Below are 14,489 nucleotides of genomic sequence, written 5' to 3' on the forward strand. Positions count from 1 at the left end.
GAGAGGCTGGACCTCAGTGTCTGAAAAGCCAACTTGGAGTGGGAGGGACTGGAAGTGGAAGGTGAAAGGGAGTGGTGAGAATGAGTGTGGGAAGGAAGCCAGAAGAGCGAGCGCAGTCCTCCGTCCTGGCCACCGAGCGCGCTGGCGGGTCGCACCCCCAGTCCCGTCTTTTGATGCTGGGCTTTAAGCTCCGTCCATCTGTAGGTTCTTGAACCAAAACCTCCTCCGGGGCTCCTGGGGGGTGGGGGGGAGTGTGGGGAGAGACGAGTGAGACAGAGTGAGGGAGGAAAAGAAGGGAGAGGGAGAAAGAAAAACTCTCGCTAACTTTCTCACTCTCCCTTTTTCCCCCCCTCCAAATTTGCTGATTGGGCTGCCTGGCGTTCCAACATCTGGACCCAGAGAAGGTAAAATACCAGTCAGCAGCGCACCCCGTGGGGACCGAAGAAGACCAACAGTTCCAGAGTCCCGGAAAGCGCTGTTGGATGTCCGCGGGGAGATGGCTTTGAGCTCAGCCTGGTGCTCAGTCCTGTCTCTGTGGCTCCTCTGGGGTGTTGCCTGTTCCAGCGCAGCGTCGGGGGACGACAACGCCTTTCCTTTTGACTTCGAAGGGAGCTCAGTGGTCGGCAGGCCTGAGACGAGTGAGCCCCGCGTGGCTCCGGGACGCCTGCCTCCTGCTGCCGAGGTACAGTGTCCCTGCCATTGTCACCCTGCTGGGGCACCTGCGCCCCGCGGGCTGTGCCACAATTCTCTACAATTCTCTCTCTCTCCTCTCTCTCTCTCTCTCTCTCTCTCTCTCTCTCTCTCTCTCTCTCTCTCTCTCTCTCTCCTTCCCCCTTCTTTCCCTCTCCCACTGCCTAGACTAGAACAGTTCAGAAACTTGAAATAGAGAGTTCCACTTTGTAAGTTGGGTTTGGGTGTTATGAGTTACAAGTTGAGGCTTTGGAACATGTCTATTCAAACTCACAAAAGTGCATGTGTCCTTCATGCTCTGAGTGGGTCTGTTAGACTCATCTGGGACTGTAGCCACACATCAGTGATTTTATTAATTGTTATTATTATTAATGCTTTTTTTTATGTCCCAGTAGTCATTTTTGTCAAGCCACAGTTCTTAATGTATGTGCCCCGTCACTGCCTTCCTGCTCCTCTGCTCTTGGGACAAGGGAAACATAACTTTTTTCCCCTCACGACATAACTTCTTTTTAACTAAAATTAAACAAAAGGTCTGTACAGAGAGGAGTGAAGGGTTAAGTGGGAGGTAATGGGCCATCAAAGAAGTTGTTAGGAAACTGCAGAGCAGATACCTTCAATAGAAATAAACCATTATATTCCAGAAGCAAGACTAAATCAAGTCCCATCGCTGAAGTTAAAATGATCAATATATTCCATTGGTAATATGTTATTTATTCAAATTTATAGTTGCTGCTTGAATACCTTATAATAGCTTTTAAGTTGAAAACATAACCAAAGCATGGAAATTTGGTGAAAGAGAATGACTCCAGAGTAAATGATTTAAGAGCCCCCTGAGCTCAGACACACAACAGTATGTCCAGTGCGTGGGAGATACTAAATAGGAGGAAAATGAAGTCACCTAAGTTCATGGGAAAGGAAAGAGCAATTGGCCTAACAAAACACACACATACACACACACACCATATCCTATATCTATGGTTACAGTAACCATTCAACTAAAATAGTTGAGTGGAGTGAAGCTATTTCTAACATCACTGAAGTCTGTACTGTTGCTCTTAATTCTACCAATTGTTAACATAACTGTAGTTATTAATTATTGATTTAAAAAAAGATGCATGAAGATGATCCTTCTTCAGAGTAAGCCCTACTCACAACCCCCACCACTTAGGAGGAGAGTAGATACAGCCCTTACACGCAGCTCTTGTTCTGGTGCAAAACATAACCTCCCTGAGAAGGAGAAGGACATGGCTTTTGGTCAGTTTCACTCCTAGACACTTGGGAGAGGCTAGACCAGGAGAGACTCCACACAATGGGACAACATTGCTTCTCTGCAGTCTTGGAATTAATCCTGGTGAAGCTTTATCTTCACCTGTTGCTTTGAGCATGGAAAGTCCCTGAGTGAAACACTTGACTAGGATTGGCAGATAGAACACAACATGCCCAATTAAATTTGAATTCCAGATAAACAATGGATAAATTTGGGGTCATATCCCAAATATTGCACAGGACATATGTATACTAAAATGTTTTCACTGTTTATGTGAAATTCAAATTTATCTAGGAATCTTGTGTGTTTCCTAATAAATCTAACTTTTTGTAACTCTCATTCCATAAAATATTAAGAAAATAATTATTTTGAGTGTTAGAGTACCTTAAAATTAATGTTGGACAGGGGTGTAGTTCAGTGGTAGAGTGCTTGCCTAGCATGCATGAGGCCCTGGGTTCCACCAAAAATAATTAATTAATTAAATGTTGAGAATCAGCAATTTCATAATGCTCATGTGTTCCACAAAATAATAAATAGGAAAGTAGCCCAACAAATTGTTTTAGATTTCAGGCTGTTAGACTGATGGTCCCAAGTTTAAATCTCAAACTCCTTGACCTTGGGCAAATTATAGTTGCTCAAAATGCATATCAAGAAACTGATTGAGGCTTAGAGAAATTATTGATATCTACTTTATATCTCATATTTATTATAATGAAGTTATATAAAATATAGACAGAATGCTTAGCTGGTGCCTGATATGCTATAAATATTTTATACTTGCTAAGAGTTATTATAAAAATACATAAATGATTAGATTAAATGAAATCCTTGTTTGGGAATATTTCTTAGAATTTTATCTTTATGGTACTATTTTTCTTAATACTATTTATTAATATTATGTATATGTAATATATAATATCTTCCTTTGTTGTATCCTTCCAATTAGAAAGAATGTCCCATAGTATGTTAAATATGTAACATTATCAGAGTCTAGTAGGTTCAAAATGCCAATTGAGGCCTTTGGTTTAAGCAAAAAAAAAAAAGATATTAGTCATTCCCAGAAGGTCAAAGTATATGGTGTAGAAAGGGTGGGATCGAAGTAATTATGTTCCCAGTGCATAGTTTCACATAATGCCTCCGGTTAGCCTGTGGTCCCAAGGCAATTCTCGGCGCCCCACCATTAGGTTTCCCATGCTCTTTATAGCCAGTAAGCAGATCTTAAACCAAATACATTTTGGAGACTTAATGACATGTCATAACCACTTCACTGGATTGCATCAGGGGATTGTGTGTGTGTGTGTGTGTGTGTGTGTGTGTGTGTGTGTGTAGAGAGAGAGAGAGAGAGAGAGAACATGGACACATTATTCAAGGAAGAACTTCAAAATTCAGATGGGAAGGTATTCTAAAAACGCATTCTCTGTATTTGAATTGAATTTTTATGAATGGTTATTCCTCAAATCTCCTTCAAAGGGAAGAAAGAAAATAACTACAGGGAGCATGGAGCCATGGGAGGTGCTTGTGCTTGGCTGAAGGCTTTCCTGAGCTCCTTCCCAGCACCTCCACAGTGGGGCTGTGTCTGCTCCATCCCTGTGTGCTTGGCCCAAGGCAGGAACTCTGGCACACGGTGGCACTCACTGTGAGTTAGGGAGCAAATGTATGAAAACTGCACAGATTGAAGGGTGGAGAGTGCTGGCTGACCAAGAAGAGGAAGGCCCCTCCTTTTTTTTTTTTTTTTTAATAGACCAAGCTTCCCCCAGGATGGAAAGAATCTGAAAAAAAGGCACACTCATAGGTAACTCTGTACTAGTTGTGGGGAGGATTTTTCCAAATTCTGCTTTAAAAGAAATTCACTGAGTCATTGTTGGTGAATTTATGGTGAAAGCAGTAATTTTCTGTAGATGAGAGTGGGCAAAGGGGAGACTAGGTAGTTTCTAAAAGAATATTCAATATTGTAATATTTCCCATGGTTTTAAAATGTCTATTCTTTTTGTCCTGCACATGGAAGCAAGTAAAACTATACAAAATTCTCCTTAATCAATATAGAAATGCAAAAGAATTTGAGGGGCTCCAGAAACAGAGATGAAAACATCCCTCAAGGAGATTACCGGAGTATTCTTGGGAAGAGTGAGATTCTTGTCAATCAAAAAGAAGCAGAAGTTAAACAAGGTTAGGAACACTGGGTTAGAGGCTGACACTCTGTGACTGGAAAAGAAGCCACACAGAGACAATGAGAAATAGAGACAATGATGACCAGGTGCTGTTCCTGGTTTTGATAAATAATGAAAAGGGAAGCATTTAACAATTTTTAATCCAAGAGGGGGAAAAACAGGACCTTATCTCCTAGTAACTTGACTGATTTTGCTGTTGTCATTTTTGTTGTGTTAACTTCCTTCCAAAAAAAAAAAAAAAAAATCATTGCTCCATGAGTCCTGTGTCTACGCAGCCCTACCTAGACAAATGAGGAGCTTGCTTAAAAGATGCTCTATCAAGGAGAGTAATTCCAAAGGACTTTCCTTCTCAATTCTTTTCATTGTTGATATGTGATCCCATTCCAGAACACATTGTTAGGCACCCTGCCATTAAAGGATTGCAGAAGATTTATTAAAAGACAGTTATGTCTCTTTCACTACCTGCTTTTCTTTTTCTTATCTTGGCCCTTTACTTTGTAAAAGATCTCATAAGACTACTGTAAGACCTCCCTCCAGTCACTAACCAAGACCATCATCCTGTATGGCTATTCCAAAATTTTAGTTAGGTAAATTGAATTCCCTACATATAAACATTATTTCATTCACTTAATTATTCACACAAAAAACACATTTGGAGTTTACCATGCAGAGCAAGAAAACAGGCACCAGCAGGGATACAAAGAAAGCAGGGGGTCTCTCTCATTACTCTCAAAGGATAAGCAATCCAAGAGAGGAAAATATATGCAAAGCAGAATGAACTCATGTTCTATGGCAGGGGCTACTAGCAAGTGCTGTAGAGGTAATGTAGACAGAGTGTTATTCCTGAGCTACTCAAGTAGGTCACAATAATCTATTCATCAAACACCAAAGAAGCTTTTAAAAAACTTATTTTACAAGAGTTGAAATATCATAGTGGTGGGATAGCTAACACTCATTGAATACTTGCCACATGCCAGACATTTGTCCAAAACTTTCCACAGTTATTCCCTTGTACCTTCCTGAAAAAATCAGTGGGAGTATCTTTATCTCGTTACACACTGGGAAACAGAGACATAGTGCAGATGTCTAGGCCCTGTGCTTAGTAAGTAGCACAATGAGGAAGAAGTTTATAAAAGCAGTTGACTGTACAGAAATATGTAGGAGAAGGTGATTCAGTAAGTAGAAGTGTCTGTGAGGATAATTTTAGTAAAATTAAAATTAATTAATTTAGTAAAATTAAAATTAATTAATTTAGTAAAATTAAAATTAATTAATTAAGTGTATAAAAGCAGTTGACTGTACAGAAATATGTAGGAGAAGGTGATTGAGTAAGTAGAAGTATCTGTGAGGATAATTTTAGTAAAATTAAAATTTTAAATTTTTTTAAAATTTTCTAAAATAAATAGAAAATGCCATTCAGACAACATTTATGCAGTTCTTGCTAGAAGAGTAGCAAAAGCTGTAAAAAATTAGTTGAGAACTACTAAAGATTTGAGATAGCTCCCCTTCCTGACTAGTCTAATAGCTATTTATTTTTATTTGTTCATTTGTCTGTTTGTTTATTTATTTATTTATTTTGTAGTGCTGGAGATTGAACCCAGGGCCTCACTTGCTAAGCTAGTGCTCTATCACCGACCTACATTTCCAGTTCATAGCTAGTTTTTAAACTACTCATTAAAAAAAACCCTGACAGTTGTTGATGTCTACTATGTCCCATGAACATAGGTGTAGGAGATAACTGATGTTTGGAGATGGTAAGTACCTTGCCCAAGCTTCAGGATTCCATTCTCTTTCCCAATACACCACAGTGTCTCCTTGGCTCTCTTTTTAAGTACAGCATCACCCTGCATCCTATTTTCCCTTTTAAACATATGTCTTCCCCATGATGTTATGGTCCTCATCAGCTGTTCTTGATTTAGGGCAATAGGTAAAGGACTCGAAAGAGCACTACCTATAGGAATACAAGATCTGTCTTATAGACTTTATTATTTAAAATACTAGAAAATAAAGAATCTTGTTCCCTATAATTCCAGAGTTCCCTGATTTAATCAGAGGGGTTTTTTAACACATAAAGGCATTTATAATGTAAGTTTTATGATTTTCACGATTGTTCAGTATACTGTTCAGTGGCACCAAGTACATTGATATTATGCACACTACCACCATCCATCTTTAGAATTTTTTCATGTTTCCAAACTAAAACTCATTAAATAATAACTCCATATTTAGCCCTCCCCTCAGGCAAACACCATTCTGCTTCCTTCCTCTGGTACCATTCAGCTTTCTGCCTACTCAAGGTACTTATTATAGAAAGAATCACAGAGTATTTGTCCTTTTGTGTTGGCTTATTTTACTTAGAATAAGGTCTTCAAACTCATCCATATTGTAACTTGTGTCAGAATTTCATTTTTCAGAGCTGTTGTTTATCCATTCATCCATCATTGGATATTTGGGTTATTTCTATCTTTTGATTGTTGTGAAAAATGCAGCTATGAATTTTGGTGTACAAATATCTGTTTGAGCCTTTCTTCAGTGATTTTGGGATATATTCAGAAATGAAATTGCTGGATCCTATAGTATAAAGGAATTTTTGAAATTCAGATATCTACAGATGCCAGGCAAAAAAAAAAAATAACTTGGTGGAACTAGCTCAGTGAAAGAAATACATCCAAAGAGTAAGGAACCCCTGAGTCACAGGATATAGAGGGGTAGCCACCTCTCAGCATTGCCAGGTTTTCTTGGTTTGCTTTTTTGGTTTTTTGGTGTGTTTTTTTCCCCCAAGAGAAGACAGAATTTGGATTCCTAAGTGAAACTGCTGAGTCAGTTTTTTAAAAAAAAAAAGTACCCTGTAGGCTTAGTGTATCTGAAGATCAGATTCAGCCCGAGGGCTATTTATTTGCAGTCTCTGTTTTGCAGTATTTGGAATTCACCTTTCATCAGAGGCAGATCGTGGGCTTGTGACCAGATGAATGTGATCAGATGCATGCATCCAGCTCCAGGACTTTCTAGTCAGTTGACTTTAGGCAATTAGTTTATCTTTTAAAGGCTCAGTTCTTTTGATTGTAAAGTAAATAGAAATGTATTTGCATTGCAAGATTGTCATGAAATTTAAAAATGAAATAGCATATAAACTGCCTGACACAAAGTTAGCCCTTAGTTCTCTCCTCTGTCCCTCCTTCCACTCCCTCTTTCCTTCACTCTTTTTATCTATCCACGGGTAAAGCTATGTAATATCTTGTTAAAAGTATATTGCTATATAAATCTTTGTTTATGCTCCAAATTTGGTTGCATTCAACTTTTGCTTACAATTTTGCTGGTTATGCAACCCTGGAGAAGAATGCAACTACCGTTCAGCTTTTATAATCGTTCTCTTTAATGACTCTTTAAACAATCTTTCCCCAGAAATATAGGATGATCTGTATAGTTGGGAGAAATGAATGGATTTGTCTAAATCCCTAGAAAAGCTAAACAACCAAACAAACAAAAACCCCAACACCATTGATATGACAAAGACAAAAACCTTTCTTTTCTTTTTATACAAATCCTCAACTCTGACATATCATAGTTTTGTACGGTAAACAATTACCCAAACACTCCCCTATTTTATGGTTTTTCCCTGCTTTAGTAACCATATAAACATGATGGCCACACATAATTTTGAAACATTTGATTGGTTAGAAACTATTAAATTCAGATTTCCAGTATATGCTTTGAGTTTCAGGATTTGGCATTTTCAAACAGCTATTTTTCTAAAATAAGTAAATCTGCTAGTTCACTGAGATATAATGACCATGTCGCCAAATATTTAAATATCTACTCCTGTATTTGCAAAAGAGCAGCATTCTCTGTTCAACTGTTTTTCTTTTTCACTCCTGGTGTAGTAAAGTTAAATTCTGGGAAATGGTTTACTAAAGGGAAGTTTAACCACAGATGTTTGTAATTCCAACTAAAGTTTCCCATCAAAGTCTTAATGAAATTCAGCTGCCAGCAGTTCACTCTGAATCTGAGTCTTTTTATCCCGAGAAAGTTGGGGGAAACAACATTCCCAGTCTGAATGGTAGTGGGCAAATTTCCATATTCAAACCCAAATTTTATGCATAAGAGAAAAATACATAAGGAAACAAATTCACCTTTAAAATCTAGGGAAGAGATAGATGCAAAATGACTCTCTTTTCACTTTCAGGACTTTCTTAGTTTTTATGTTGTGTTTTGGTGACTACTAGAGATCTTGTGTTTACTTAAATGTAATGAAGGATCTACATTTATGACTTCATGAGAACTGGTAAGTTGGAGAAATCCCATAACATTAACAGCTGCATTAATACAAGTCTCTTAAAGATTAGAATAGTAATAATGTGGAAGCCTATAGCTAAAAGGGCCCCTAAACACAGTGCAAACTTTGTATATGAATATTTATTTTGCAATTAGGCTCTCCATTAGCAGGAGTGGCATGATTGCGTTAAAGGAAATCAGAGATTCTAGGGATCAGGGATGACTTCAGTAAAACCTGCCTTGAGGACATGACTGCTTTACGGAATATTGCTGTCTGTAAATGCATTGCAACATGACATCTTGAGCTAAGCAGCACTATAAAGCCAAATGTCAGCTCAAAGTACTACATAATATAGACACCCACCATAGACAAGAGGATTGTCTAGTGATTCTCAGACCCAGGGGTGCTAGACCTATAGAAAAATCTAGAATCTAATAATAGACAAATCAAAATGGCTGCAGAATGGTCAAAAATAGAGCAAAAATCCTTTCCTAAGCTTGTGATCACAGCATAGCACCACAGCACAAATTTCAGGTCTCAGGCTTAAAATTGCTGGCAAGCCTGTTCTTCCATAGCAAGTTAGTCTACAGTGCCTTTTGACTTTCATGACCTGTTTCCCCTTGATGAACAGTGATACAATTGGACAAGCTGAGCATGCCCTAAGTACTACCTCTCTTCCTGCTGATCTGCTTGAGCCCTGGAAGCAGCAGGCTGTTCTCTGTCATGCCCCAGGTCACAGGCAAGGTGCTAAATCCCTGCTATTTGAAGACAGAGTCTGAATGTCTGGACATAGGTTGCTGTTTCATTGTAGTACATGAATAATTGCCTCATTCCATTGTGTTCCCTGAATATTGTTGTCTGTCATGATCAATGGCAATAGACACCCAAAACTCTACTCAGAAGAGGCAAGCTCAGAAGCCTCTACCACCACAGAATTCAACATAAGGGAGACCTGGTTGAGGGTGTTTGAAGCCTGTTTGAGAGTTAACGGAAAGTTACTATCGGATGCATAATTCTTGAACCATGAAATCAAAGGAATTGCAAAATGTTAGATATAGAAAGGAGGTTTAGATATTTAATTCTCTCATTTTTCAGAGGAAGAAACTGAATTGGGAGCAGAGAGGAGGTTGGGAAACTCAGGAACAGCAATACAAGGAACAGTGTCTTTTCACTCTGGCCTTAAGAGTCTTTCCAGTTGTTTCAATGGATTTAATCATCCTTAGCATTAGAATAGAGGTTATTACATGAATATATTTTAAGAGATTTTAAAGAATAATAATTTACCTCTACTATATTATTATTCACTTTACTCTTTGTTTTTTCTATCTGTCCTTATGTTAGATTGTCAGTAGGGGATTCTCCACAGAATTGAGTAGAGCTGGACTTAAGTCTGGAACTAACTCTTCTGAGCCCTGGAAGCAGGGCTGGAACTAACTCTTCTCCATCACTAATAAAAAAAATCATATTCTAGGCCAAGGGACCTGGAAAGACCTTTCTTCTTCAATGGCCTCAGTTTCTTTAGCAAGAAAGAAAGAAAAGAAAAGTTTATTTCTAGCAATAAAATTCTAACAAAGTAGATTAAAATGTGCATGAGGGAAAGGGAAGCAGGTTTAAGGAGCAGAATCACATAGTCAAAACCATTGTCCCAGCCAAAACCCCAAGATTTACAAGCCTGAGGGAAACACAGGACACTGACAGGGTTGAAGGGGTCAGAACAGACATTTTGTGGGGTACTTTTTCCTGTTTCCTACCATTTCAGAGTGTGGCAGTTGGAGATGATCTGCAGGACAGAGCATGGGTCTAGCAGTAGACATAAGTCCTTCCAAGGTGACACACTGAGGAGGCTCCCCAGACAGTATTAGTGGCGGACACCAACAGGCATACAGGTGCATCTTGGTGTGCCCAGCCAATGTCAGTGGTCTCCCACAGCGAGATTCCTGAATACCACAACCTACCCTATCTATATCCTTCCAAATGACCCTAAACATGAAGCTCCATTACACAAAGACAGCACGGTATAACAATGGAAGTACACAGATATGGAAAACCAATGAAAGAAAACGTGTCACTGCCTAATAGTTAAATGTCAAGTAATAGAAGGGTCCAGAGAAGAATTTTCACTCAGTGAGAAAGTAAGAACAAGCAAGCAAAAAATTGTTGATTTATTATAAACATAAAATGAAATCACCATTTATATTATACACCATACATTTGTCCATGGGGTCTTAATGATGCTTTAAAGACATTTAAAAGCTTGCTCTAGACTAGGCAGAAAACGACATTTGGAAGCAAACATGTTCAAGAAATTCTCTGGAAGGTGGGGGGACTTGCCCTGGTGTATGAATGCCCTGATTATTGGTGGTTATGGGGAAGTGAGTCTAAAAGATTGCTACTCAAAGTGTGGTCCATAAATAGCAGCATCAGTATCACCTGAACACGTATTAGGAATGCAGAACCTAAGGACGAGAATCTGAATTTTTACCATATCCCAGGCTGTTCATGAGTATATTCAAATATAAGAAATTCTGAGTTCTAAAAGGCAGCTGGGCTTGAATTTTGAATGGACTTAGGGGAAATTGTGAATCCAGAAATGGAAAGCTCTTTTGATATATGGGGGGGGGGAACCAAAAATATTAAGCCAAATCTTGGCCAAGTGAAATTCACAGTCTCACTCAGATACTACACCCCAGTCCTAAAAAGGCACCCTTTAAATTATAAATAAATAAATAAAAATCTCAAAGCAAACTGCTGCTTCAGGACAGGCATCTGGAGGAGTTAAAGACGTAATGCTCTTCTTGAAACCATGGTCTACCTAGCAGGGGCCTAGAAAATGTGTTTTAAGAATAGACATGAAATAACATAGAGGGTTTCTGTTCCCACCTGACCCTTCCTGACATCTGAAGTGGAACTGTTGGAAAGCGTCCTTGAGGGAAAGGAGGGGAGAGAAGGGGAGGGGAAGAATTTATGTGTGAAATCTGCTGGGAAATAGGGTGTTGATGAGACTCTAGGAAATGGTTGTATTGTGATGTTTTTCTTGGAAACAAGGGAGTCATCCTGAGTCAGGATAATGAGGCTCCACAGAGTGAGGAACACAATCTGTGTCCTAGACTGGAAAGATAATGTTATAAGACATGTAAGAGCTGGTTTCCCCAAAGCAAAAATTGCCAAGGCCATTCCTCATGTGAGTACTTTGCTAGAGGAACTGGGGTGTGCATTTGAGTCAGGATGTGTATTTCCTTCTATATCAAACAGTATCCCATCCTCCCTATAGGCACCAGGCTCCTTGGTGAAGTCTTATCCCTAAGAGATTACTATTTTATTGTGGCCTTAAAGGACAGTGATGCTTCAACCCAGACAGCTAACTGGCTGATTTCTATTATCCTTTTACCTTTAATTATTAAACACTTGATTAGCACCTTTTGTGTATTGGTGGTGTTCTAAGTAATTTACGTGTATTAGTAATTTATTTATTCCTCATAACTACCTTATTAAAAATCATTCATATTACCCCATTTTACAGACAAGGAAACTGAGTCATATAGCAGTTGAGTAACTTACTTGGAGCCAGTTGAATCTTGCTCCAAGGTTTAACCTGCTCCCTATAATGCCTCTAACATCTGCTTCTAAATCTTAGCAATAGCTCAGCTAATGATGGTCCCCAGTAGCATTCAGGAATGCTGCATTGGGCTTGGCAATTGATGAATCTGTAAAGAACATTTGAATTTGTGGTATGTTTAGGCTTTGACTTTTTTTTTTTTTCTTTGAAGTGATAGAGTTATGGAGCAAATGGACTATATCATCTTGGTAACCATGGGAAATTCTTCCCTCAGACATAAGAGAAACAAAAGTTGACATATTTCTGAATATACACACACACACACACACACACACAGTCATATGTATGTATATGTATACATATTCATATATATATACATGCATATATTCATGAATCTCCATCTTTGCTGAGGGTTGTTTTTCACTGGAGTCCTGATTTCATTTTGTAGACCTACAACTTAGAAGAACTTAAAAAGGATGAGAAAGGAGCCTGACCTGTAGTAAAAATGGGACCTGAGGGGAAATGATTAGACAAAGTATGTCAATCACAGGAAAATGGAGTTAAGGCTTAGGAGCAGTTTACCTTTTAATATTTTTCACTACATATGGGGAAAAAAAGGGAATTTTAGCAAGAGAAAGGATTTAAGTCATACCTAAGAGAAATGTGGGCTTTTAATGATTTCCTAAAAAGGGTCAAGCAATGAATAAAGCAAGTTGCTTAAATAAGTGAGTTATTCACTCAGCACATAAGGAATAATAACCTAGTGCTAAAAGGCATCATTCAAAGCACCAATGATTCTGTGTAGGACAGAGCCAGGTAGTCTCTGCCCTCTTGGACTAGGAGAATGGCTGTGGCAGTAGTCACTGGTGAAGTCCATTGTAACCAGAAGAGGGGAATGTAAGAGAGTAGTGGTCCCCAAATATTTTGTGCCCATGGATTTCTACTATCTGTCATCTACCTCTAGCCTTGTATTTTGTAATAGTTCGCCCATTGCATTAGTCTGCTAGGACTTCCATAACAAACACCTAGAATGGTGGCTTATACAACAGGACAGTATTTTTTATTTTTTATTTTAATTATTTGTTTATTTATTTATTTGTTTGTTTGTTTTGCTGTTCTAGAGGATAGAAGTCCAGTGTCAGCTGGTGAGGGCTCTCTTCCTGACTGACAGATGGCTACCTGTCACTAGGTCTCCACATTGCCTTTCTTCTATGTACATTCACAGAGAGAGGTCTCTGCTGTTTCTTCTTCTTATAAAGACACCACTTCTGTTGATTAAGACTTATCCATATGATTTCAGTTAACCTTTATTACCTCCTCACAGGTCCTATCTCCAAATACTGTCACCCTGGGGGTTAAAGCTTCAACATGAATTTTAAGAGAATAGAGTTCAGCCCATAACATCTACCAAATGAAATGTTAAGTAATATCTCATTTTTAATGAGGCAAAATAATTTATAACTACAAAGGGAGTTTCTTATGGAATAATTAGTGTCATTGCCCTATTTTAACTTTAGCCCAAACTAAAAATTTAGCATTTCATATTATTTATACATGTTTTATTTTAATTAAATATTTTGGAGTATGGAAAATAGTACCCACACCTTGTATTGCTACCTTGTTTTCCCTACATGTCCAAGGACATATGATGGATAAGCATTTATATCTTCACTCTCATATTTAACGAAAAGTACCTACAAAAGATGAATAAAACACAAAAAGACCAAACAAGCATACTAGTAATGTAATACAAGTAAATTGTTGTATTATAAAAATTCTTAGATGTTTAGAAAAAGCATTTGTTTCTGGTGGGAGTTTCCCAGTAACTTCATGAGAGAGGTGGCTCTTGAGTTAAACATTGAGGAAGAGAATATAGGCTGAGGGGATAAACTAGATTTAAAAAAAAGAAACAGGGTTTCTTCTAGGAAGGGAAATATTCCCAGTGTTGTTGGGCTGGACAACACTGAAGATTTCAGAGCAGAAGAAAGAGAAACACAATAAAAATTGTCTTTGTCAACATTAATCTGGAAACAGGTAACTACTGGATGGGTGGTCTGATAGGCAGCAGAGAACCTGGAATCAGGATAACCCATGTTGTGCATTGGTACCTGTCCAGGGAAGAGTCAGAAGGACCTGGATTTGTACAGTGTTCATGGTCTGGAAAGGAGAAAACCTTGGATCATTGCCAAGGTTCTATCAAGATGGACTGTCACATGTATGGAGAACAAGATGAGGGAGAAGATGCTCCTGATGTTTATAGAAATGTATTAAATCATGGGGGAATCTGTGCAGGGATCTTTTAATAGAAGGCCTACTAGATCCATGGCTTTTATGCAAAGCAACATAGAAATGACTTGGACACAACTTGAGCTGAGAGAGCCTGAACAGCAGAAGTTTGGGGTCCTGCCTCTTTCAACTAGAGCATTTTCTTTTTTAACTGAGTTATAGATAAATTCCACAGAGAATTTCACTGGTTTAAAAAAAAAAAAAAGTTTGTTTGCTATTAAAAAAAGATGCAAACCACTGTTCTAAGTC

At 38.4% G+C, this 14,489-nt stretch overlaps 1 protein-coding gene across 2 annotated transcripts in view; it reads left to right on the forward strand.

Moving 5' to 3' along the window:
- The first annotated feature begins 272 nt into the window (after window positions 1-272).
- The window catches only part of Lama4 (laminin subunit alpha 4), a 134,345-nt gene continuing 120,128 nt past the window's right edge, over window positions 273-14,489 (forward strand). The window contains exon 1 of one of the 2 annotated variants that reach the window (XM_027928236.2): window positions 273-682. In XM_027928236.2, coding sequence (XP_027784037.1) covers window positions 497-682 — 186 coding nt within the window. In that variant the 5' untranslated portion in view covers window positions 273-496. The remainder of the gene's footprint in view (window positions 683-14,489) is intronic. The other variant, XM_071613104.1, reaches the window with a different exon arrangement.

Source organism: Marmota flaviventris, chromosome 6 (assembly GCF_047511675.1).
Source record: "Marmota flaviventris isolate mMarFla1 chromosome 6, mMarFla1.hap1, whole genome shotgun sequence".
Taxonomy (NCBI): Eukaryota; Metazoa; Chordata; class Mammalia; order Rodentia; family Sciuridae; genus Marmota; species Marmota flaviventris.